General features: G+C 48.0%; 1 protein-coding gene across 3 annotated transcripts in view; it reads right to left on the bottom strand.

The window, feature by feature from the left end:
- LOC139338531 (zinc finger E-box-binding homeobox 1-like) overlaps nt 1-27,682 on the bottom strand; it is a 59,605-nt gene that overhangs the window by 14,536 nt on the left and 17,387 nt on the right. For all 3 annotated transcript variants that reach the window (XM_070973649.1, XM_070973650.1, XM_070973651.1), the window contains exon 2: nt 3,379-3,558. In XM_070973649.1, the coding sequence (XP_070829750.1) occupies nt 3,379-3,558 (180 nt within the window). The remainder of the gene's footprint in view (nt 1-3,378; nt 3,559-27,682) is intronic.

Genomic DNA, 27,682 nt, shown 5'->3' with positions numbered 1-27,682 from the left:
GCGAGCTGGGTGGAAGAATACAAAGAGATGAAAAGGGATCAGAGACTGAAGCAAAACAGCAGGTACACAGAGGAGAAAGGAGAGAGGCGAGAGAGGGAGGAAACAAAGTGGAGGAGAGTGAGCGAGCGAGCGAGCGAGCACGGCTCACACCATGTAAGGCTTTATTCAGAAACAATGAAACAAGCCTTCAGAGCAATATCTCTGAGTGTCACATTCTCGCCGTCTCCATGGTTTTAGTGTTTCCTGCTTGGCTCTAACCCACTGCTGCTGAAACGAAGGCAGATGCTTGCGTAGGCTGAGCTGTTTGTGGGGAATGGAGGATTAAAAGGGCACTGAAGCGGCGTAAACACAAGCCAATCGATCTGCTGTCGAACGCCGACTCGGTTCTGCCTCTGCTCATTGTGTCCGCCGCTGCTTCTGCTGTTTGGCGCGTACGCCGAGGTGTGTCGTGTGTTTGAGAGGGCGCTCGTACGGGCCGCGCTGATCCTGCAAACTTTCTTACTGCGGGTTATCCGGAGCTTTAAGTTTAAGAGCTTTAAAGAGCTTCTCCAGCTGTCTGCCAGTGAAACGAAAGCTAATTTAAAAATCAAAATGAAAGCACAAAGCTCCCAAAAAAAAGTCCCTCTTTGTGCGCTTCCTGCAGCTGGTGAAACTTCTGAAACCACAAATGCGCAGAATAACAGGGAGGACAGCAGGAAATTGATTGATAAGCGACTTAAGGTCCAACTGTGTTTAAGAAAGCAGAGGCGATGCATCCTGCATGACTAAACCTGTTCGGCGTTAATCTACAAGTGGCTGCGCAGTGCAAATAAAACCTGTCAGCGCAGACAAACAACAGACACTGCAGCTGACTCAGCTCCCCACAGTCAAACACAATCCCAGCACTGCTAATGAGGAAGCTCATTAAAACATTATTTCACTAATACCTCAGTCAATTCCTGTCTTTACGTCCTGCACGCTGGAACCACGTGGACTCAGGTGCCGCTGACGTTATCAGTCAATCAATAGAAAAACAATCTGCAGTGATTTCCATGATTGTTGGGAGTCGTTTTTCAGGCATCAAAGATCATCCGCTCATGACTCTCAAATGTGAAGTACTGAAGCTTTATTTGTCTTGTGTGATGGTAAAATTTATGTATTTGACAAGATGTCACAATAGAGATATTGGGTGCATTTTAAATGAGGTGTTTTTCCTTGTTAGCGTGTTCATTAATGCAGCAAAGAACAACAAATTCCAGAAATACAGAGGGAAGATAACCTGACTGATTATGAAGTCCTATCATCATCTCAGATCTTTAATTCCTGACTTCAGGCAGCAGTCTGAGGACAGGGATGACGGGGCGTGATGATGAAGCTCATCACAGCGTGAGAGATAAAGTGGAAGGAGTTCAGTCATGTGTGCCGTGGGCGGATTGGCCTCGAGGACGTCGTGTTGAGCGGAGAGCCGGAGAGGAGATGAGAGCCGAACATCTGGACGTGATGCTCCCCGAGGCCGAGAGGAGGACTGAACTAATCTGATCAAAGAGAGAGCAGGTAGGCGCGCACAGGCGAACGAGTCATCAGCGGCGAGGAAGGCGCCTCTGCGTGGAAGCAGGTGTGGTCGTGCAGGCTCGGTGCCACGCTGCGAGGTGGAGCTGATGAAGCCTCCGTCAGACTGAATACCTGCTGAATCCGAGCATTAAGACGGAAACGGATCCGCCCGGCGCATCATTTCCTGCTGTATTCCGATTGGCTGGTTTGTAAATGTGGCTCACAGCAGCAGGTGGATTGTGAAAATCTGCCGCAGCACAAAGCGGCCTTTCATTGATCCCAAGCAGTTTCTACAGAGAAACCTGCTGCAGGGAAAGATTTAACACACGTATTAAGCATGTCCATCATTAAAACAACATTAAAATATCAATATTAACGTACGAAAAATCGGCCTCAGCAGTATTATTTACTGTAAGCTTCCCGTCTTTGCTTGACTGGATTACAGTTTCGCTCTGATTTTCACTCCACCAGCCATCACTTTCATCTCATCTCATCTGAGCATCTCGTGTGTTTGCATTGTGCTGCACGCCGTGTGAAGCCGAGCGGGAAACGGGCGCCGTGATACCGAACAACGAAACCCGAGAGAGAGAGAGGGTGAGTCTTTCAAACAGCTGACCCAGATAACGGCGTGTACCTGCGCTCTGTTCGGGAATCTCTTCGCTTCGTTATTTTCTGTCATGGGTGCAAAAGTTGCATCACGTTAGGGTCGCGTACACAGAGCGCAGACGGTGCGGCGGCAACAAAGACGTGACAGAAAAAACAGGAGTGACTTGTGGTTAGTTAAAAAGTAAGAAGCCAGAGGAAAGTCATAAACAGGGAACTCATCACATGGCTGGTGTGACGGATGCGGTGCTGCCAAAGAGTGTATGAGCTGCCTGCACGACCGCGTGTGTGTTCCTGTTAGCGGACGTATGGGTTTGCTGGGCACGATGTGAGAGCTGCGTGACGGGAGCGATTCGACACTACTGAAGGCGTCGCTGCAGCGTGTCGACTCCTCCGACGCGCTTACCTTCCCTCCTTCTGTCTGCATCCCTCGCATTTTCCCTCCTTCAAACGCTCTCATTTGCTCAGCTCCTCTGCCTCGTGATCGCTCCTGATCTGAAAACGTCACGCCACGCTGAGCCGTGACCGCGCTCAGCTGACTGGCGCCTCCAGCTTTTCTACGCCGGTGGCGGCGGCGGAGCGCTCCGTTTACGCGTCTTTATCCCAGCAGCATCTTCACATCACGTTATGGATTTGCGAAACTGCGCTGTGGACGTTCTAACACGAGAATGCACAAACACCACGGTGAACAAGTCTGCTTCTGTCCTGATTTGGTTCCACTTGACAACAGTTGCGTGGATAATCTCACCACCTGCTCTAATGTGTCGAATGAAACAGAAGAAGAACACGTGTCCACATAAAGACCATGGCACTTCCATACACTGAGCTGGCTCGCTCCATCATTAATGTGCCTTTGAGGGTTCATCTGCAGCAGTGATGGAGATTAATTACACATATGGACAAACTATTGGGGATGAGAAGAAACAGGCTTCAGTTCAGTATTGCTGATTCGACTCTGCAGACAGTTAAAAGGACACTCTAACCTCGCTGATCTGCTGCCACCAAGGTGGGTAAACTTCAACTTATCTCCCTGCAGAGACGTGAGGAGACAGCTTGTGTGAGCCTGTGGGTGTACTGGGAAGCTCCCAGCTCAGAGCGTGTGTCACTATGTGGACGTGAAAGAGAACCTCTCAAACCTTCCCACGATTACCAGATGAAATGAAGTCCAGCCTGAAGACACCTATATTTACTTCTAAACAAATGCTGCACAGGTTAGGCAGGAATGAAAATCACGTGGCATCTCACCTCCGTTCGAGGAGCCATTGTGGGGTAATACTGTTACGGTGGCATCGTGGCCGTCCTGCGGCGCGGTCCCATCGGCGCTGGCGACCTCGGGCTCCTGCAGGCTGTCCTCCTCCACAATGTGTAGCTTGTCCTCGTCATCGGAGTCTGAACTGGCCTCCAAGCCATTGTTGAAGTCTGTCACTGCAGAGAGGAGACGCAGAGACGGAAGGTGACCTGAGATGCAGCACGCAGTGAAAGACCTGAGCAGCTACACCTCTCAGCGCTCGCTCTGATTGGCGGTGCTGACGGCGCAGCGCCCCGCTGCTGTAATCAGCGTCTGATTTACGACTTACATTCAGAATAAAGGCAATTAACTGAAATTACCAACCGCCAAACATCGATGTGATCAGCATCTGAGCTGCACAGCCGGTATATGAGCGAGTCCAGTCTGACTGCCCTCTTTCATAAACCCACACAGCCCTTCATGCTGTGCTCTGCTGAACGAGTCTGCAGGAATACACCACGAGGGAAATGATGGTTTTGTTGACAGTTTGTGTGTGAAAACATAATAAAGACGCCGTTGTGGGATCCTATTCTCCAATGTGAAGCAGTCTAAAATGCAGTTAAAGGTATGTCGAAGGAAGAGGATGATCTAAAACACAACAGTGGCCACGCGGACCTTCAATCGTTAACTGCACATTTACAGTAATAACGAGCCAATTACGGCAGCTGGAATGACGCTGTGATCTTCAGCACCTGTGCTCCAAGTGTAAACATAACCTGCTAACCCATGAGAGAGGACGGCCTCAATCAGCCCACCTCGACCAAGCACCTGTACCTGTAATCTGCTGCTGTTATCTTCTGTCTTTTCACGTTAAAAGCAGATTAAATCCAGACTTCATACAATCTGTGCTCAAAACCACGAAGCACAATCTTCATCTCATCACACAACTTCCTTCTCTTTTCGTTGCATCGAGGACATAAAAAAGGGCAAACTGCAGCCGTGAGGAAAAATAATCACTTGTTTATCAGCCTCACAAAGCCAAACTGTTTTCCACTGTGCGGCAGTCAGTGAGTTCGTCTGCGGGGTTCAGCTTCTTAACGGGAGCTCAGGATGAAAAACGGGCCGACTGGACTGATCTGAATGTGCGGGATGTGTGTGTTCAGCACACACTTGTAGGTGACGGAGACGTGTAGGTACATGGAGACGGAGGCGATGATGAGCGCTGTGTTTTAGCTATTTAATTGCCTTTTCACTGTCAGCATGTGTGCAGCCACATCCTCTCCGCGGGGAAGCTGTGTGTCTTGGCGGAGGTGCTGAAGACGCCTAATGAGGAGGAAAGCTCAGGTTGTTTGTTCACAGGTGACAGGTGCGCACACAAACACACGGGTCCCAAACCACAAAACAAGCTCTATGTGTGTGTGTGCTAAGTGTAGTTCTGCACCTCTGCATGATACAATACCCCCATCTAAAACACACCCTGAACACACACTCCAACTGTACCTCACCCCTCCAGGACTGACGTGGTGCTTTCCGGAGACGATTCTGTCACTGCTCCAGACAGACCAGTGTGTGTGTGTGTGTGCATGCATGCGTGTGTGTGTGTGTGTGTGTGTGTGTGTGTGTGTGTTGGAAGGCACGCCATAGCCAGCCTATGAACGACTTCTTCCAGTCCAGCAGTGACACACTACAGTCAGCTGATGGCGAGCTGAACATCAATATTTGACCATCTGTGCACAACGTGACCAAAAATCTAAACGGTAGCTCGGGCAAACCTCTGCGGTTGAGGAGTTAATAACTACGTCGCAGACAGTCAGCCCAAACACACCCCGACGGCAGGCAGCGAGCTCCTGAAAACCAACAAACTGCGTCTGTCTCCATTCACACAAAAACACACATTATTAAGCAGACAGGCTTGTGGCACTTCCAATAATAGAGAGGTCTCTACTTTCAGATGAACAGCCGTGTGTGTGCTGCTCAGCTATTCTCGACGGCGCTTGCTGGAGGGAACTACAACCAGCTGAGCTCCAGATTATAAAGAATGAAGGAGAGAAATGCAGCTCACTGAATCTGATCAAAGGCTTTGATGGAAATGCTGAACAGCGTCGGATGAAAAGTCAGAATAAAATCAGGTTACTGGTCTGTACAAACCCTGTTTTTACCTGAAAACACTTTTCTAATTACATCTTTCCCAGACTTAAAATGCACTTTCTCAACTTTAAGGGCTTGATCGCAACAGTTTTCTCAACTTTTCCATTCACATTGTGCAAAACCCCGGCAGATAGAGGGGAGAATGAAGTCTGAGCGTCTTAAAACATACAGTCAGACTGTTGTGTTCAGTGTTTCCAACATCACACTGAGTCTGCACAGTCAGATAATATTCTCATTAAAAATAATGACTAAAGCTGATGAAGTGATGCTTAATTTACTGGGTTGTTTTATAGAATCTGCATAAAATTGGTGATGAGAAAATATAATTATGGTGTTGAGTACATACATCTGCTTTCTACCAGAGAGCGACGAAGCAAAGCCTAAAAATGAAGCTGAAACAACAACAAACGCTCAGTCTGTCCTGAGAACGCTGAAAGCAGCGACATTAGATCTTCAGATTCGATTACAGGCTGATCGGGTTAGCAGACATGAGCGCGCTTTGTGTGCTTTAATGACATTACATTTCAGGATTTCTGGGTATTGAAGTCAGATGTTGAACTTTTGAGAAGCGAACCTTCCCTGCCGTGGATCTGAGGTCTAATAAACGCTCTCAAGGCAATTAATCATAAACAAACAAGACGATGGCTGCGCAGCCTGACAACAAATAAGGCAGGAATTCAGGATTCCTGCCAACTCTGAGCTGTCTCTGCCCTCTCGGCCAGCGTGCACGTCCCATGGCGGTGGACAGGGGGCGGCAGTGAGCAGAGCAGGAGACACAAAGTCCCAACACCTTTTCCTGCGTGTGTTTGTTTTGGTGTTGCTTTTAGGGTTAGAATCAGGTTAAGGTATGCATTACGTCACTGGAGTGTCCTCACAGAGATGGTGATGTAAACGTGTGTGTGTGTGTGTGTGTGTGTGTGTGTGTGTGTGTGTGTGTGTGTGTGTGTGTGTTTGTGTTCGACAGAGAGCCACATCATCGCGACAATGCATCAAGTGAACTGTTAATCCTCCATCTGGAGGTCTGAGCAGAGGAGAGGCCGGCTAAGAAAGGAAGAGGGAAGTCTAGACGAGAGCATTCCTCCCTTCCTGCCGTCCATCTCTCTGATTAGGACCCGTTTCATAACAGCCCTCTTCATTATTACTACCAGCTAATGTCTGTTCGCGTCTCTTTCGGTTAAAACTGCTCAGACCGCTGATAGGAGTTCAGCCACATGGCTTTTTCCTGCGCCCTGAGTGAAGCCATGTTTCGTTGAGCGCGCTTCGAATCACTGATAAAACAACAAACTTCATGTCCGCTGCACCTCTCCAACCTGAAGCAGCTCACAGAGGAGGCCATAAAACAAGCCAAGGAGCATAAGAAGCAGGAGAGCAGCCCAGTCCTGCAGCACCAACTTTAAACCAACTTCCATCCATCCATTATCTATACCGCCTATCCCTTTCGGGGTTGCAGGGGGCTGGAGCCAATCCCAGCTACAATGGGTGAGAGGCGGGGTACACCCTGAACCGGTCGCCAGCCGATTGCAGGGCAACATGTAAGGACAAACAAACATTCACACTCACACCTACGGACAATTTAGAGTCATCAATTAACCTAATGAGCATGTTTTTGGTCTGTGGGAGGAAGCCGGAGTACCCGGAGAGAACCCACGCATGCACGGGAAGAACATGCAAACTTCACACAGAAAGGCCCCGCCTGACCCGGGGATCGAACCGGCAACCTTCTTGCTGTGAGGCACGCGCACTACCTGCTGCACCACCGTGCAGCCCTTTAAACCAACTTGTATTCACTTAATTTTTCAGCAAATATTTGTGCTAAAACAGAAAAAAATATTACTGTGTCGCTGTGCTCGAACACATTTTCATATAAACTGACACATCTGGGTACAAACATGACACAGCAGACATACATCCACTTTTTTGTTTGTTTTTTAACACCTTGCATTAAGCCGGTCATCCAGTAATGAGAAACATGCATAGCAAAGCGTGCTTTCGCTGCTCGGTGCGCAGCCAGCAGCACTTTGCTGGCAGGGTGAGAATTTAGCCTCCATTAAAACGAGGGAAACGTTACGGAGAGACACGGCGAGAGGATGGAATTCATAATATCCTGTACGCCTCATCTGACTTTATTTGATCCAACCTTCATTTAATCAGGCAGTTTGACTGAAATTTAAAAAAAGCATTTGCAATAAGACCTTAACGAGCAAGCACCAGCCGTGATAAACAACACAAATCACCTCAATAAACACGTTCAAGCTAAGAAATGCTCCTGATGCTTCCAAAACTCACTGCTGCGCCGCGGCTTCTGCTGCGAGCTGCGCGCAGTCGTATCCTCTGAACCGCCTTCATGTAACTCATGGCTCCTTCACATTTCAGTGACTGAAAGGGGAGGGAATAAATAATGCCTACAAACACTTCCTCTTGGGAAAACAGTCGGCGTTCAGCCACAGCAGGTTTTTTTAGGGAGCAGCAAAGCATCTGACTTCCTCAGTGTCAGCATCAGTGAGCCAGACCCGCATCAGGACACGTGACCCTGGAGGGGAAATCATGTGTGTCTGACAGACCATAACACAACCCTGACTGGACCACATGGCCTGGTATCTGGGTCAAAGGTTGGCTGCTGTGCTGTGGGAAGAAGGGAGGGGGCAATCTAAAAATAGACAGATATATCAGGACTATAATGGCCTTAATAACAAGGCTGAAAGCCCACAGCCATGCAAGCTAAAAGGTAGCATCAGTATGCTAACATGCTGCTGTTAAGCAGCTGTAATGCTCTCATGTTCTACGTTTAGCTCGTTAGCATGCTAATAGCTGCAAATTAGAACTGAACCAGAAGATTAAAAGGTAAGAGATGACTGAAGCTGTGAAAAATCATCCTGACAGAGACATGAAAGTCTGCGACACACGTCATGACAATCCATCCAACAGCTCAAATGTGAACCTCATGGTGGTGCTACATGAAAAGCCACGGGATCACAAAAGTCATGTGGGTTCATCATCTGGGGACCACGAATGCACCAGTTTGCATAGCGATCATCTGAGTGGCGGACTGACGTCTCCAGAGCCGCCTCACACGCACGGCTAAAGACATCAATCAACTCGACGTCCAACAGTACCAGCTAGCTAACAGATAGCAATAACCCATCACCATCAATCAATAACTAAAGACTTGATGATTAGCTCAGCTACAGCTGCGCAAACACTCTTTCTGCTGCGCGTGAATGACGGAAAATGAGTCCTTTATTTATTCAGGATGCGTTATTGAAAAGTCCCGAGCAAAGAAAAACGCGAGCAAAACATCAGACAGCATGACACGACCACGGCTAGCTGACTCTGTGTGTGTGTGTGTGTGTGTGTGTGTGTGTGTGTGTGTGTGTGTGTGTGTGTGTGTGTGTGTGTGTGTGTGTGTGTGTGTGTGTGTGTGTGCGCATTGAGGCAGTGCAGCTGTGCAGCATGGGATCTCTGCCAAGCCCCTAACAGACAATTACCTCACTGTGTGTGTGTGTGTGTGTGTGTGTGTGTGTGTGTGTGTGTGTGTGTGTGTGTGTGTGTGTGTGATGTGTACATCACTAAAGCTGCCTGTCTGCTACTAGATGTGACCAGACTTTAACATGGTGAGCAGCTGCAGAGACAGTCAGCCCACTTAAAGGGACAGTCGCACGTCTCCTGGTCCTGCTGTCCCTTCTGTCCTCTTAAGGGGGCAGTTTCAGAAGATAAACATACTGCATGTTAACCAGCGCTTCACATGAAGATTATTGTCAATACTCATTGATCTCTTTGGTGTTTTTTTAATCAAATCATCAGAATTTAGCCTGACATAAAAATGACCAGTGTCGCCATGAGACACCTTCACCAAGACCAAGTTTCTGTTTGCTCAAACACTCAGATTTTCTATTTACAATGATATAAAACTGAGAAATCAAAGAATCCTCACATCTGAGACGGTGCAAGCGTGGTGTCATTTGCTGGTTTAAGCTACCAATCATCAGATTCATCAATACTGGTCGTTAGCCGCAGCCCTGCTAAAGCATCTATAAAGAAGACGACACTCCCCATAAATCGTGCTGCTTCCTGCTGTAACAGGATAACTAAGTCTGAGGTGATTTTTCCAGCAAATCTGAAAAAATACTGTGAACAGTGGAAGAACGGCATCCTCTTCCTGTTTGGTGCTGAGAAGCGATCAACCATCAAACTGACCTCCAGATGTAATAAAAGCCACAGACAGCTGAAGAGGCTAATCGTCGTCTCTGCATCGCTCGTCTGTGTTCATAATGCACAGGAAGCTATCGCCGCGGAGAGGCTTCGGCGTGTGCCGCTGCCTCTCGTGCAGCTACGTCACAATGAAAACATTCCTCCATGCAGGACTGGAAGCTGTTAACGATGAAGCACTGACTCATATTCCTGAGGTGTCTGTTAAAAGTCAGCGTCATGAGGTGAGACCGAGGCTGCGTCATCTGCGCCGAGAGCACAGGGAGGGGTGTGGTCGCCTCTTTCCCTGGCAAACCACACCGGCTCTCCGTGCCCACCTCGCCTCAACACAGCTGACAACCTCTGGACGAGACATGCTGCAGAGCTATAATGCACCACCTCTACACACACACACACACACACACACACACACACACACACACACACACACACACACACACACACAGGAAAGCCCCTCCAGTTGAAGCCAACAATATAAGCCAGAGGCGAGGGACTCCCCCTCCCCCGTCCCCCCTCCCGGAGAGACAGAGCATCTGCCACGTGTAGGTCCATGAATGTGTGTGTGACTGTTGCAGCGAGAAAGAGAAACCTCAGTGTGTGTGTGTGTGTGTGTGTGTGTGTGTGTGTGTGTGTGTGTGTGTGTGTGATTAATAACTGTACACTGAGTCTTTAGATTTCACCCTGGTACGTCAGAGGCCCAACATGTTACAGGAATTGCGTGTGTGTGTGTGTGTGCGTGTGTGTGTGTGTGTGTGTGTGTGCGTGTGTGCGTGTGTGTGTGTGTGTGTGTGTGAGAGAGTAATCAGGAGTCTCCAGCTGCTTCCTGCTCGGCCCAGGTGCTCAATCAGACCGCATCAGGCCTCTGTCTCTCTGCAAGGGCCACACAACTGTGCACAATCTGCACTGAGACTGGAAACCACAAGGTGGACTCACTAAAATCTCCTGGAACTACTTCCTGGCTGTGGAAGTGACTTCCTGAACTTTGGTGACTTCCCGTAAAACCACAACTTAAAATAAACAAATGGGAAATGACTTGTTAACCAATGAGCTTCCAGGTGCAGGTAGTCAGCGTACCTGTCTGCTTCAGCTTCCAGAGCTCATGCTGAGCTACGCTCTGTCAAATCTGTGCTGATGTTCCTGAACTCTGTGTTTTCACAAATAAAATGTCAACAATTTCATGAGATAATATTCAAAATGTAACGACTGTCAATAAATCTAACAGCAAACAGATCAGCCTCCATATGCAGCATCATACTCTGCATTTTAGCTACATAATGTACATTTTTACCATTTTTAGGATCAAAATCCACGAGTCTGTCCGTGTTTCTGCATCGCCGAAATCAGAGGACCCGAAGCTAATGGCCTGCTCGAGCTCCATACTGAGTGAATAAAATCAATTTGCAAATAAAAACTCTATATTAATGCTACTAACATAATAGAGATGCAGAATCAAGCTATATTATAAATACAGATGAGATACGTTGTATTAACGTATGTACTGTGTATAGCGTCACTATGTAGGAGACGAACTCTGGTGCGTTTAAAGCGGACCAAACAGCTCTGGTGTGAAAGCGACCTACGTTTCCTGAAGTCACAGTCAGTCCCACCACAGACCACAGGGGGCAGTAAATTTAAGATCTTTGCTCACTGCTGGTTGATGAGCTGTAATGACCAAACAACATGTGTGTGAGTACGTCATAAGAGTACATTTTCTGAAAAATCAATCAAGGAAGTGTTTGCTGGATTATCCAGAAGCAGATATTCCAGTCTGTTTATTTTATCCTTAAGTGTAGCTGATGACAAAGGAAGATATTTTATCTCTATATAAACATGATATTCATGCTCTCGTCAGTTGGTGGAATCAGGACGGGCCATGAAACTGGCCAGCGAGGGAGTGAAAGTGGGTGAATGACTTGAACTCTTTCAATAGATCTGCCCCTCCCCCATCCAGTCCTCCCTGCCCCAACCCCACCCAGCCGCTGTGTACTGCCCCACCCCCACCTACACCCCCCCTCCCCACAGCATTCAGCAGCCCTGTACATCCACTGCATCTCCTGACCAGTGTCCGACTCCTGCCCCACACAGGGACAATGGAGAGGACAGGAGGACAGGGAACGTCCTGCACCAGTGAACACCCAGTGGACACTGAGATGGTGGACTGATGAAACAAATGCAGCATGTCAAACAGGCCCGAGCAGACTGAATCTGCTGAGGACACTTTCAGAGCGCAGGGTCAGTCCTGAGGACCGATCTTGACTCTGGCGGCACCAGTCATGTTCTGCGGGGGCGGCGGCGTCACGACTGCTGACGGGAAGAGACTTAACAGACTGGTGAAGAAGACGAGCTCTGTCCCTGATGGAGATCGTGCTCCACCCCATGCAGGACATTCGACAGCGCTGAGCAGCTCCATCAGTGACGGGCTGCTTCACCCACAGCGTGTGAAGGAGACAAACCGCAGGTGCGTCCTAACCTGTGCAATACTAATGTTTCCAACGTGTACTAATGTGAATTCAACCTCTAACTTCTTATATTGTTCATCTATCTTATCTTGCTTGGTCACCGGTCCCCTCTGCTGCTGTAACACCGCACTGGGAGATTAATAAAGGATTATTGTATCTCTTACTGTATCTCACATCACCCACTCCTGCTGCACACTTGTGGATCAGAGACGGCGGCATTGTTGGTGCACGTTTGCCGTAAGGAAAGCTGTTTGCTGGCAGCAGCGTTTCTCGTTCTGAATAAATACAGTTTTAGATCAAAAAAGCAAAAAGCAAGAAGCTCTGAAACAAACCAGCTCACATTTGACCTGTAGTGACGCCACATAAAAGTACATTTCACAAGTATTCAAGCTTACAGTTAACTCTTTTTCATGACCTTTCATCTCTGCATGAACAAATGTTTTACATAATAACCGATTACACAAACCAGCTAAACAGTTACATGAAAAACAGAAATATCTGCTCTGCATTTCATCCATTATGTAACGTGAGCGGCCTTGGCAGGTTACCAAGAGGGAGACGGACTACCTGCTCTGCCCACTTCAAGTCTCCGAGTGAGAGAATCATCGTGAAATCTGGGTTAGTCCCTCTGAGATCAGGAGCCTCGTTTACAACGCAGACTTTCAGCAAGCGCACGAGCGACTGATTTTTAAAGGTTCATCTCTTTGTGGAGGGAAAACCAAAAGCTACCGGAAAATCACTTTTCAGCGTCACAGCAGAGGTCTTAAAATGTTTAGGATTATTTCATTTTCATAGTTTTTTGGGGGGTTTGGGACAAAGGAGGGACAAACTTCAATGAAACAAGGTTCCTTTAAAATGATTCATGCTCACTCTTACAGCAACATGTTATTTTTGCGCCATGTTTCCAAAAGGTAAATATCACCTTCAGACATGAATCTATTTCAGGCAGCTTCTCACAAGCTGCTCTTAAAAGGCCTGAAGTGACTTTTGCATCATTTTAAAACTCCCCAGACGTTCCTGGGTGGCTTACAGGTGACAGGTGGTACAGCCCCAGAGCTGATGTCATTTCCCCAAAGCTGCCATTTACAGCAGTGCAGCTGACCAGGCGGTGACTCAGAGGACGCCGCTGCACCTGAGGAACCACCGACGTCACCGCCGCAGGCGCAGGTCGGATGAAAGGGTGACGGATTAATTCAAGTGTTTCTTGACTGATTTAACTGTGGAAGTTAACGCTGCTCATGAGGAACTGAACACTGAACTGTGATCACGACCGATGAAAGCAGCCGTTTTCCGAATTTTGTCTGAATTCTCCTCTCAGCCGGCTCGGGCGTCCGTGCTGAACCGCCTCAGTACACGCTGTATTTAGTGCTTCATTTCTATGATGCACTGAGCTTTTAGACCGTCTACTGCTTCAGTCACACACGTCTGCATCGGTGCCACGCTTACTCAGCGACTGACGCATTTCGCGTGCGATTGGTCCTTTTCGCGAGCAGTATCACACGAGTAACGTACACGACATGCTGTATCTGTGTGAGCGTACTGAGTCATGCCCTACAGGGGGTGGCAGCACACCGGGGTATTACATAACTTTCTCAGCTCTGATCTCAGTTCTGCTACAGCTGCCTGGAAAAACCACTGATTTGACTGCACCTCTGCGCTACATCATCATCCGTCTCACCAACTGGAGTTCATCAGTGAGTCATATAAACCCTAATGGGCGAGGAACTATGGATAAAGTGGCTCCAGGCCAGATCTTTATATAAAAGCCCTCCTGTCTCATTAGGTCTTCTTAAAGTGTTGCTCCAAGTTGAAGAGGTAACTCTAATGAAGACGCTCATTCTGCCGGAGCTGAATTCAGGTGTCAGGTCTGCTTATTTCTGTGTGAAGGGACATGAATCAAACTGAAACTGTCTGGAAAACAGCAGTAAGTGACTGCTCTGCTTCCAGACAAAATAAAAAAAATAATAAAAAGCTTCACAGATCAGCCAGTGATGCAGCTTTGATTGCAATATATTCAGCCTCAGACGAGCTGCTGCAGGTACACGAGGACGTGAGAAGTTCAATTAATCATAATCAGCCACTTAATGAAAGAAGCTCATCTGTGCCACGTGATGTACGGCGTAACGTTATTTCTTTCTAAACAGAAGAAAGAACACACTGCTCCACGCCAACACCTGCACCTGAAGCTTTCAGTTTCTATTTGGCATAAGAGCGAGTCACGTCCACATTCACAGAGCACGACCACTTCTCATTTATTTAGCAGCAGCGTTGAAGGAATCCAACACAGGTGTGACGAGTGCAGCGCGTTCAGCACTGAGAATCTGATCTATCTTAAATACTGAGACAAAGGTTTCAAATCCGACTGTTTGGGCAAACAGACTCATTAGATGACAGAGGAAAATTAAATCGCGGGGTTGAAGCTTGCTATGAAACCAAAATTGATTGACAGGTGTGACAACGGCTCAATGAATCAGTGGATTAACGCACAAACTGCTGATATAAAGTCAAACTCTTCACTTCTGCCTGATCATTAAACGAGTCAAAATTTACAGTGAGAGTCTGAACGCGTTAAGGTTTTGATGTTATTGTTGTTGCCAGTTCCAGGGCATTTCTCTGCATGCGACCTGCCCGCTGACCTCTGACCCCTTGTGCAAGACAAAAGAAAAAATGCCTTTGTGAGTGAAAAGCAGAGCTGGATCCTCGTGAGCCTGGACGTCGGTAAGACGCGATCTGCCGACTCTCTGACATTCACCTGCCACTCTGACTTACTACTACCTGCCTGACATCACACACGCACGCTCCATCCACTGTGTGTGTGTGTGTGTGTGTGTGCGCAGAGCGTAGGATGAGCGGGATTTAACTCGCTGTGACTACATCTGGGTCGCACGCTCGCACGGTGCTGTTAGGCTCTCACTCCCACACGCTCATATATACAGACGTACAGTGTAAACACAGCTTTGACCTACATATCAACACATCAGAGGCTAAAAGTCTCATCGTGTCGTGTATGATAAAACACGACACACACGCACACACGCGCACACACACACACGCGCGCACACACACACACACACACACCTCTGGTGCAGTGACAGGAGGTGTGTATTCTCCATCTCTTGCTGACAAATGCGACCTGAGCGCTCTTACAGTAAGCGGACCACAGTCCACATAGACGACGTGACATACGGGGAAGTGGTGGTTAGAGCGGTGCGTGGTCACTTCCTGTTTACCTCAGTACCTTTGCTGCTCCTGTCTTCCCCTCGAAGCCCCGCCCTCCGCTTCCAGACCTGCTCTGGTTTATGAGCAGCTCAGCTTTCACTCCAAATATTAGCGTTTAATGGGCGCTTCATATTTTCCCTGAGCTGATGCTCTGCTCTTACCCTCCATGTTAAAGTGGTGCCACAAGAGGGACGTAAAGGCCAGATGTTGTGATATAATTCTGCCTCTGTGCGCAATGACTGCAGGGAGTTTCTTACTGTATGCAGCATGAAAATGTAAACATGAAGGGACTATGTTACGTACACAGCAGGAAAACTGGATGCACGTTACAACATGAATTAAAAATGCTGCACAACTTGCTCCCTTTATCATTAAATCATAAATAAAGAATGCTTAAATCCAACTTCTTCTTTCCCGATACTGAACTCAGGCACCGAGCGCTGATCTGATATCAGTGCTCTCCTGTCTGCATCAGGTAAAATGAGGCCGGGAATTGTGGCGCCATGACAGCCTGAGCTGGCGTACATCGCGACTGATTGAATGTGAAAACACAGAATATGATAACGGCTGTATTGAAGGTCAGTCATCAGCTCCGACGTATCGGATTGGTCCATACGTATCTGAAACGTGAGCAAACATCTCATAATCTGACTTGATCTTAGCTTCCCATCTGCAGTGTTTAATTGCACATTGCACCAAATCTTGCAAGCAACAAAGCAATCAAAGGAGAGCAAATGACTCAAAAATGCAACTCGATCTTCTGCAAACTTTCAGCACTTTTATGGCATGAAGCACAATGAGTTGATCTTAACGTGCTTATTTGCAGAAAAGCATGTTGATTTGGTAACATGACTCAAAAGCATCAAAAAACTTAAGATAGCATTCATAACAAACGATCTATACACGTGTGGCTCTTTACATCAGGGCCTGGTTTCACCACCCGACCCGACCAGACGCGCTGAGGCTACAGGTCTGCTTTCTGACCTAATGGACCGACTCCTTTCTCATTTGTCACCCGCTCACTTCTGATTCACATCGAGGAAACGAAAAGAACACGCTAATAGCAGCAGAGCGCGGCTGGAAACTCCCCGCTGCCAGTCCAGTTCTTTTAAATGCATGGGAGGAGAAACAGAAGTGCTCTCCTGAAAACGAGCACCTAAAAGCCTGCAGCCTGTCATTGTGTGTGTGTGTGTGTGTGTGTGTGTGTGTGCGTGTGTGTGTGAGGTGTGTGAGGGACGAGGCAGGCAGTCAATCGCATAACACTGCCCTGTCACACTCATAAACTCTCTCCTACTCACACACACTCTCTAAGCTCTCTACCATGCGCGCACACACACACACACACACACACACACACTCCAGCTCTCGAACACACACACTCGTCCTCGCTGTGGCAGGGCGTTTCCCTTCCTTCGCCACAGAGGACAGCGCCGGCTGTAGCTTTCATTTAATTTCATACTACAGTACATGCATTAATCTGCCGCAACAGGACGACACACACTAATCTGCTCTGCCAACAGGCCATCCATACCAGCTCCACGTCTGGATTACAGCGGGTTCAGCAGTGATCTAACATGGATGATTTCTTGTGCACGGCAACTGTTTGATCTCTCCATTAATTGACACTCAGGAGATGAAGCTCAGAGATTTCAGCGTACAGAGCGAAGCTGCAGGAAACATCACATTCCCAGATTACCTTTACATCGGCTCTGTGGTTTTAGGTGTTTGCACAGAAAAGGCAAAGTTTGGGCATCTTCAGACTGCCTGTTCTGTCTGTCTGACCGGCGGTGCAAAAGATATTCAGTTTAAAGTGACGTGAAATAGAGGAAATTAGCTTCTAAATGACGACTTTCTGCTTCATTTACCGTGTCACAACAAGGAGTCTGTCTCACAGGTCTGACAGCAGCAGAGACAGTAGCTGTGCACCTCTTATGACATTTATATGTATGCAAATACCTCCATTAGGGCTGCAGCTAATAATATTTTCATTATCAATTAATCTGCTGATGTGTTTAATAGCTGTCAGCAATTAAATGACTAATCCTTTCAGCTCCAGATATAACGTTGCATTGTCCCTGCAGTTTTATGTTCTGCATCGTCTTCATTTTTACTTTCATCCTTATTCTGCCCTGCTTTTACTATCATTATCAAAGGGGTTTCAAGCGGTGGTTTCTCTGCTGTAAAGCGCTTTGAGCTGCAACTTCTGTATGAGAGGCGCTATATATATCAAGCTTGTTATTATTAGTATTGTTATTGTCCACATTTAGCCACACAGTGAAGACAAATAATGCCATCGGACAAAAAAAGGCCCAGGAGTTCAGGGGAACGCTGCCAATTTCACACTATTTAAACTGATTCAACCCAGAAAAACCTCACTTTGACTCGCAGCTCACACATCATGAGCATGAATAGAGACACACAGCTCTGACGTTTGAGACATGAAGGCTGGGTCGGCAGAGGACAGGTGCATCACCGCGTGTCCCTCCCATCGCGGATGCTTTATTTAAGTCCCGGGACACCTTCAAAATACTATTTAGGACAAACAGTGGAGCTGATGGGCTCTGTGCTGGTGTAACATCAGTCACCCATGAGTAAGAGGCTAGCAGGCTAATCACAGCGATGCAGTCTGCCTGCCTGTCTGAGCCGCTTCCCTGCGGTTTGACTAACAGCCCGGGGAACAAGAGGCTGGATTCTGCTGAAATATCTCTTTAATAGCCTTCTGAGTCTGAAGGCTTAGATGGAGGACAGGTTTAAGGGCAGGACCTGAAGTCAGGCAGAAAATAGCTCAAAAAGATACGTGTGTGTGTGTGTGTGTGTGTGTGTGTGTGTGTGTGTGTGTGTGTGTGTGTGTCTGTCTCAAGGCTGCCTCGCCAAGAATGAGCGATTAAGACGAGCTGGACTGACCCCGTTTTCTACAAGTCTCTGAAGCAGACCCGCGGGGAGAGGAGACGAGGGTGGTTACATAAGCTGCACTCCCAGAAGACGCTGGCATATACAGTGTAACAGGCAGCGTCGCAGCGAGACGGGCTGACTGACGGCGCAGGCTGACGGCGCAGGCTGACGGCGCAGGCTGACGGCGCAGGCTGACTGCACGCTCCACCGCCGACAGAATCCATGCATAAGATGAGCTGAATCACAGAGTGGAGGCTCCTGTGGCTCCAGCAGGCGGCGGCCATTTAGAGTCCTCCCAGGCTTTCAACTCCGCTGGATCCGGTCCCTGAAACACCGGGCTCGACAGGGAGGAGGCCGACTGCGAGAGGGCAAAAATCAATCTGATAGCTTGAGTTTCTACGCCAGGGGCCACACAAGAGCCTGAGCGACCGCGGGGCGACTGATTCAATTTACCTAAGATGCCCAGCTGTTACTCAGAAAGACTGAGAGGGAGAGACAGGGGAAGAGTGTGTGTGTGTGTGTGTGTGTGTGTGTGTGTGTGTGTGTGTGTGTGTGTGTGTGTGTGTGTGTGCGCGCGCACCAAGAGAAACTGCTGCACTAGCACTTTTTTTCTTCTCTCTTTCTTTTTGCAATTCCATTTTTATGCAGGTCTCCACTTTGGCACACATGAGATTCAAGACTTAGACATTAAATCTTGTTGGCTTGCTAAATGACTGCGTGTGTGTGTGTGCGTGCGTGCTCCTTCACCGTGCTTAGGCTCATGACAGGCTATATAATAACCATACATCACCTGCATGTGACTCTTTGATTTCATTAGGGGTGCAAATAGACTGCAGTGCATGCGCAGCGTGACCCACAGTGAACTGGTTCCTCTTAGAAAGCTGCTCAACACTCATTTCCCTGTTCAGCATTACAGTCTGCAGCCTGTGTGCTAAAGCTGACCCTCCTCACCGTCGAGCGTAGTGCAGCTTCACCCACATTTAGAGACAACTTGCCTGTTGAAGCCATAGCGGAACACTTCTGTCACTTAATAATGAATGCAGTTTGTGGCTGGCAGCCCACCAGCTGTGCTTACTGTACACCTTAGCTGAACGGGGACGTCCGTGGTTCTGCCAACGTCACATCAACCCTTTTTACATGCTAATATTCTTTCTTAGGACACTACAGGGCTGTGCAGTGCGACAATTTCCATCGCATTTTCTACTAAAAGTCATTCTGTGCGAAGAGAAACAAGCATCCACGAGCACAAGTGCGTTGTTGCTCTGGTATCATGTCTAAAAAACAGTGGGAAACTAGGCTATATTACTGCCTCTTGTCCTGTTCATCAGTTGTTGGAACAATGCTTCATGGGAGTTGTAGTTCCCTCTCTGATCTGTGCTGGGAAACCGCGACTTTTCTATCATTTCTGTGACAAACCAACCGCAACAACTAAGAATAACAAGAAGACTCGAGCAAAATGAAGAGGTGTTTTTCTGTAGTTTCTACCTCGCCAGGTCACGACAACGAGGATAAAAGACGCCATTTGGAGGGAAATAGTACGACTACAGCATTTAGTCTGACGCTGAATCTTCGTCACTCGTCGCTTCTTCATTGGACCGGCCTGTCTCCTCAGATACAAACATGAATCGATGCTAACTCAGTGGTTCAAAGATTTCACCTGGCTTGTGAACGAGCAGAGCAAAAAGGCAGTGTTTTTGTAAGTATTGTATGACGGCCAGCACAGACAGTTCACTGACGCGCACTGAAAATATAACACTGTTGATTGTTGGTGTTTAAAAAGGTTTAAATTCATGCTGTTGCGTTCAGGTGGAGGAAAAATGAAGGTTAAAGAATCAGTTTAACTGTTGTTCAACATTGTTAGAATTTCTTATCAGTATCAAATTAATTTAGCCAATAAACACGTTAACTAACTGTCCAACTGTGTGTGCTGCTACATTTTTCTTTGTGCGACTAACATTTCTAACCTGCTAGCACCAGAGCTACCAGCTAAAGAAGTAAGCATACAGCCCTGGACTACTGCAACACACTTTAGGAACAGAGTTGGTCAAAGTGCGTGAGGTTTTGCTCAACATGCTAACAACGCAGGAGATTTCTGGAGAAAGCAGTCGAGCGCCCCTCCACACGTCTGCTGAAAACCTGATTTTGGAGCAAGAGGAAAGAGTATCTGTGAACACAGAGAGCCGTGGAGCTAAAGCACGCTGCTGTCCAACGCTTGCTTTCTGCTGCTTGGACAGTGCAGACGGTGCAGAGAAAAGCTGTATCCTGAGAGCATTCGAACATCTGGGAAATGGAGGATTGCATACCAGATCAATACACACGATAAATGAGGGCAGACCTGCTGTTTTCTGCTCTGCCTGATGCGCTCAGAAGACCTTCTGATTGGATAATGAGGTCAACCCTTTCCAGGTACTCTGCGCAGGGTTCAAAGGTTTTGTTGACAGCAGAACAAAGAGGAATAGAAATGTACACTTCTTCCAAGACGCTGTCCACAGGCAAAGATTTCCTAAACTGACACTTAAAGAGGCTGCCTCTCTCATATCTAATGTGTATTTCAGTCCATGCTATTTGAGCCTCAGAAACCTCTGTTAGCGGTCAGTTAATCCATAAATAAGTTCACGTAACACATCGCTCACATTGTTTTGTCTTCTCGGCTGTTCACCTTACTTTTGATTATGGTTTTTGTTGCTCACTGATGCGGTGGCTGTAAATTATAATACATCAAAAGTCATATTTATTATTTTAGCGGTCTCATTTTTAATGCACTGGATGCTAATAAGAGAGAGCTTTAAACATGGGAGGCAAGACTGTGAGGGTACTTACACACACAATTACACAAATTACACATTGTGTAATTCATGCACCCCCCCCCCCCCCCCCCCCACTGAACAGCCATGTTTCAGTGGAAGACCAGAGGCCAGGGAGGAGAGAGTGCAGCCAAGCTAAGAGCCCTGCTTCACCAATCAGCGCTAAAGAGGTCGGAAAGGTGGCTGCCGCCGACTGCGAACGAGCACAGACTAAGCATGGAGAGGCCACCTCAGGGAGGAGGACAGGTCACTGTGCTGCGGGGGGAGGAGAAACCCGGAGCACATGGCCTCTCACCACATGACACACTGGAGGAGGGGAGGAAGTGAGGCGGCTATCTTGTGGCAGACATGCAACAATGCGTCGAGTAGGAGCTGCTCCTGAATCCATTCATTTGAATTTAAATCAGTTTATGCAGCAGCAGATGCAGGGGAGTCTTCCCTTGTGGCATCAGCACAATTTACATATCAGCATTACACGACATTCAGTCTTCCAGCTCGAGCAGCCAAGTCATCTGCCAAAACGTGTCGGAGGACTCCCTCACGCTGCCTCAAACTTTAATTTTATTAACAGGGAACATTGTTATTTCACGTGTAGCTACGACCAAAACGAACAGGCAGACGCCTTGTACCGAGGACGCAACAGCACTCGTGTTAATATTCAGACTGCAGCTTTCTGACGAGCTGCTGGCGTCCTGCTCGCCACGCGGGCCGAGACTCAACCACCAGCAAGTTCACAACACAGCAGAAGAGGTGAAAGGAGCTCGCTGTGCTGTGATGGATTCATCATTAACAGTGATTAAATATCAGACAATTTCAAAGTGTACACTATAAAATCATCTGTACACAGTAAAGCATCAGGAAACACCAGCAGGTGACTGCTGGCTCACAGGCAGTTAGATCTGTGTGGAATGAATGAATACACTAAAAAAAGAACTTTATTTGTCTACAGGGAAACTGAAATGAACCAGTGCTGCAGCGGTGGGACTGGAACCCACACCATCAAAATGCCTGAAGCCTAAATCCAGCACCTTAGACCAGTTAGCCCATGCTAGCACTGTGTAATGATGTATGACTTGATTTTTATTCTCAATTTCAGCTCTGACCTTTCACGACACACTTGTGGTCAATCCCTGTCAGGCCCGCAGAGAGGCCTCGTCTCATAGCACAGAGAGAAAGTTTCCTGCTCCTCCTGAACAAGCTGATTCTGTTTGTACTCAGCCTGTTGTCTATTTTTGTTGACTCATGAATGCAGATTTATTCTGCTCTTTTAACTTGACCCAAATCAATCAGGATACGAGCGTTCGCTAAACGCTTAAAACGCCATCACAAAAACACACACAGCTCCCCGAGTCCCTGGCGTCTGTCAGACCCGGGGCACATCTGGAGCAGGAAGTCCTGTAACCAGCTTATTATCCAGCCCCCGACTCCTGAAACGAGCCTACGCGACACTTCCCCGCGCACAGGCGCCGCACCGCGCGCCTTCTGATCGATAAAACAAACAACAAACAGGCAGACATGCAGCGGATGACACTTTCATGAAGCGGCGGAGGGACCGGGGATTTGTTGTTTGTTTTTGCAGCCCCTGAGGATCCTCTGTTGTTCTGCAGGAGTGACAGCTTATTGGTGGGAGCAAATCTAGGTCATGGCTGTGTTTTGGATGCTCAGCATTAGTATTTGACCCAGTAGTTTCGCAGCACGGTGGTTTTCCATATTCTGAGCGCCTGCGTTCACTTTACCAGCCACAAATTGGGAAGTCATCTCTGATATCAAGCCCGTCAAGTGGATCTCTGGCTGTCAGCGGGTAGTCGCATTTCGCCGCTTCCTTGTTTCTCTCTCGGTGGGATTTCACGGCGAACTTTCAACAGGGGGATATTCAGAGAGCGGTTCATCAGCCAAGAGGAGGGCGAGCTCGTACCTGGCTGTGATGAATCATCACGACGAGGGAAACGCAATGAGAATACAAGATTTGCTGTTAAAAACTGCCTCTGCAGACAGCTGCGCAGGAGATAAAGCCTGATACTGCTTCCATAACTTTCTATAGAAAGCCTGAACTTCTTCATGTCGCCCTTTGGTGGCTAATGAACATCAAGCTTCCCTCTCAGAGCGGAAAAAGACTGATTACACTGGGCAGTTTCCAGGTCTGAGCGCGTTCATCTGAGTGGGCTGTAGCTGCTGAGCAAACTTTCCTCGGATTAAAAGATAAAAAAAGTTTAGCAATCTGACACAATAGCTTGTGGTTGTAGAGAAAGAAAGAGGAGAAAGCGAAAGCTGAGCCGGCACCAGCATGCAATTAGACGGTGAATATTACGTATGGCTTCAGACGCTCAGCGGGGTTTGAGCCAATGAACGCGATGCTTCTGCTCTGCTGTCTCACAGTTTGAGCAGAGTCTCAGGGGAGAGGCCGACCTGCTCGATGGCAAACACCAAGCACTGCTTTCCAGAGTCAACCAGCCATGCTTCATTTTAAATGACAGTGATTTTCCACTCTGCCATGTGTCATTCAGCGCCCCCCGTTGTGTTCGCGAAGAACTGTTATCTGTGCGAGACGCAGGTCTGGACGCACCGTCTCGTCTCCGGCAGACCAATGAGCTCCCTCTTACTGCAGTCAGTTATCCGAGCGATGGCGATTCTCATGATGACGCTGCTGAAACAGGACAGGCGAGCTAACTGTCTGACAGGACAAGACAGAAAAGACGTCAGCATGTGCATCCTCTGCTACACGTTCAGTCCAGCTGAAGCGACTGCTCAATTTAACTGAACAGTCGATAATAAAGTTTTGATAATCAGCTAATTATTTATCAATTTTTCAAGCAAAAATGCTTTAGATTCATTACTGCTCCTCAAATGAGCAGGTTTGCTAGTCTTCTTCATCTTTTATGAGAGCGAACTGATTTTTTTAACTGTCTCTGACATAATTACACCAGGGCTGCAACTAACTTATTCTCATTATCAATTAATCTATAAAACTTATTAAGTTCTTAAAAACCTAAAGCCTAAGCATGTCAATCAATATTCCCTTTGCTACCATAAACGATTAATCAAATAGTTGCTGGTTATCTTCGTCATGGTCTGGCTGCTCCTCTCCCTCGGTCCTCGTGTTTCTGTGGCTCTCTTGTGCTTCTTGTTTCTGGGTGTGGCGCTTCATTTTCCCACCTGCTGCCAATCAACCTGCACACCTGCAACCCATCCACCCATCAAGCTCCTGCCCCTCCTGCTCCGGCTCGACACGCCGGCCTGAGCTCATCAACGCGGTACTAAAACTCTGACTAAATGTAAGTCTTAGTGTTTTCCCTGTGTCATTCATTCATCTGCTCACTGCAGCCCAGGGCCATCACTCAGGCCTGCTTTCATGGCCACTTGGCCACAGCACCCACCCTCCTAAAGTGTCCTTCACAGAGGGGCTGTTATGCAGCTGACCCTGACCTCTGACCTCCACATGCACGAGGCAGAATTTTCCGACAGGCATCAATCAAGTGTCAGATTGGACAGTATTACAAAACAGACAGGATCTGCCGAGGCTGCTCGGTGGGCTGGGGTGCAGAACTGCTGTATGACCTTTAACACGAGGCTCAAGCCCCTTTCTCTGTCTTCCATGGGGGGTGGGTGCTTCTCTGGTTGGTGCAACAAGGTTAATATCCTCTCAGTCAGTCTTCGCTCCATCAGTCGGTGTGAGAGTGAAAGCTCTGGATCACACCGCTGAGGAGGAGCTGCCTGGAGAAAACCAAACGGGTCAGCTGGACTCGTCTCTGAGTGAAAACAAGTCAGAGAAACAATGGCGCCACTTGACTTCTGCTTGGTTTCTGCTCTGCCTGCTAATCCCATCTCCACTGACCTTTTCTTTCAAGACTGTTGAGGTTATCACGCTGGAAATGTCATTCAGGTTCACCTATTAAGTCTTAATCACACGTAGCGCTCGGCCTCCTCCCTGAGATTCACCCTGCCTGCTCCAGCCTTAAATACCATCTATAATATAATGATTATCATTAAATATAATGGAAGGAGACGAAGCTTCAGAGCCGCTCCAATGCAGAGTACAGGACACATCTTGTGTTTCAGCCCACACCCTGATTTTCCAGACATGCTTAACTTGCAACTCATGATGTATTTTCAATTTGGACCAGGACTAATTTAATATCCATTAGCTGTGCTTTCTCTTTCACCGGTGCCAAACAGACGACATCCTACAGGCAATCAGGTAATGCAGAAGCATTCGGCTAATCATACATCCAATCAATACAATGCAGCCTACACATCTGCCACCTACTCTCTCTGCATGGAGACAACAAGAACACAGTCTCAATTAGAGGTTGAGTGAGAGTGGATTTTTAAAGGCTGAGGTGGAAAAAGTTGACAGCCGATTAATCGGCCGAAATGACCCTGAGGTAAGGACGACCCTCAGTGTGCAGTTTCATTCACAGATACTTGAGAGCACTGAACTGGTAAGTAGAGTAACACCTGCATGATTTCTTAGCTTCCCGTCCTACCTGTCGTGTACCGTGGACACAGATCTGAAAAGCTGTGTCACATATTGGAGAGATAACCTTTGTGAGGAGAAATAAACTGAGCACGGGTCAGATATGACATGAGTGCCACCTGTCAGCCTACCTATGGGAGGAATAATGCGCTGAAACACTGGAAAATGTAAATTAGAGTCTCTTATGCTGGGACGCTACGCCAGCCGCTCTCATAGCTTTGGAGCACGAGCGCCGTCTCACGGGGTCTTCATCAGTTATTTACATCTTTATCAGGAGTTACTCGCATGCACACATATTTTCATCTTGATTTTGTGTATGGAGCCTCCACGCAAAAGGTGACGCACTCCCTCACGTGACTGGTGGAGGCCGTGCAGCCGTCGGCCGCTATTGATGGCAAGCTAACAGTTCGTCCTATCAGCACAGATTAATCCAGTTTGAATGGTTGACATGTCCCTGACACGACTGACTGACAACCATGCATACATTTCCAAAACAAAACGAAGTCCCAAACGGTCTGTTGTTTTTAAAAAAGCATGGCACTTCAAGCGGCTTGCTCGGTTTGCTTTTAAGTCTCGCCTGCAGAATTAATCTCTCCTCTCCCTTGCATTGGTCACGGTGAGTTTCAACAGGAAAAAACACTTCCATCTTATCAATACTAATCTCTGTGAGCCTGATTTATGCCCCAGCAGGTACTGCTGCACTGCTGTGGTCATGATCTAACACTCACTCCCAGCTCCCTCCTCTCCTCACCTGCTCAGTATTCATATCACACGCGCTCTCTCTCCGGCTGGAAACTCCTTGGGAAATAGGTCGGAGAGCTGTAACGTTCAGCGGTTAAGAAGAGCTGCTTAGCATCAGTGAAAGCTGAGCACTGTGATGTGTGGAACATGACGTCTGTGTGTTTAGCTGTGTCTCTGCTGCAGGTAGCTGCACGGGTTAGCCTGTGGGGGAAGAGTGTACCGCCGTGAGCGCTTTCCGTGCCTGCGCTTTGCTCGGCTACGCTAAACTAAGCGCTTAGCTTAACGCTGCACCAGACGAGCCTTATGTGGGTCTACCGTGAGCTTTAGGGTAAACATGGCCGAGCACACACAGGCTATTGGTGTCGTGTCAAAAATGCTCTCAGGTTGCACAGCTGACCTCAGCAGTGTGGGCGACCTGAGGTCAGCTGTGAGGTAACGTCAGTCAAAATGTTTGCTTTGAAGATGAAGTGCAGTCACTTGAGCTTCGATACAAGCTGGATGCAGGTTTACATCCTGAAAACATCACCCAGTACACGCTCAGGTTCTTCTTCTGTCTCTGCCTTGAATACTGCATTAAAATAGCATCACTATCACACAGTATGAACGCCACTAATCCACCTGTGGACCTCCAAAGTGCCAGTTTCCTCGCTGATTAAGCCTTTATGAATGGGTCTGTGTATCCAGTCAGCAGTTTAATTTCATAATCAGAACACAGATGGAGAACGGACAGAGCTGCAGCCTCCCCCTCCCTCCCCCAGTGACGATATCTCCATCTCTAAATCCAGCAGGCCACTTCACAGCATCCCACCATCTTACATCATATTACTTAATCAGACCACCGCGGTTTTGGCACGGGCCAAAAACCGCCCGTCTACTGTATGTCACGAGCTGGCAGCGGCCGCGGGGAGCTCTGCGGGCCGCCCTCTGGCACGTAGCCTCGGCTGGCACGGCCGTTCAGTCCTCACTAGATGAAGACCGCGCCGCTGCCGTCTGGGTGCCGGGCCGGCTGGCTTTGAACGGCTGTCAACGAAGAGAGCGTCAAGCTGGGAGATGAGACGGCGGCCGGGTACCAGAGAGCTGGCACTGCGGAGGGAAGGCTTCACGTCTGAGTGGCACAGAACCAAAGCTGGGAGACAATCTCCATATGCTTTCAGCCGTTGGATTAAAAGTTCAACTGAACCTCTGGGACGCTCGGAGGAGGCACAGCTACAGGCGCTGATTTCTTTCAAAGGCCTTTCCTTCACTGTACAACAGCAGAGGGATTTGGCAGAAAGGTTTGGTCTTCACGGCACATCTGAGAACCTTTCTCACAGAGTCTGATAGTGCTGTGCGATGTTACGATATATGTCACAGTGCGACAGAAAAATGTCTACCGTAC

This window comes from Chaetodon trifascialis, chromosome 11 (genome assembly GCF_039877785.1).
Source record: "Chaetodon trifascialis isolate fChaTrf1 chromosome 11, fChaTrf1.hap1, whole genome shotgun sequence".
NCBI classification, from domain to species: Eukaryota; Metazoa; Chordata; class Actinopteri; order Chaetodontiformes; family Chaetodontidae; genus Chaetodon; species Chaetodon trifascialis.
This window is presented reverse-complemented; position numbering and strand designations above follow the sequence as displayed.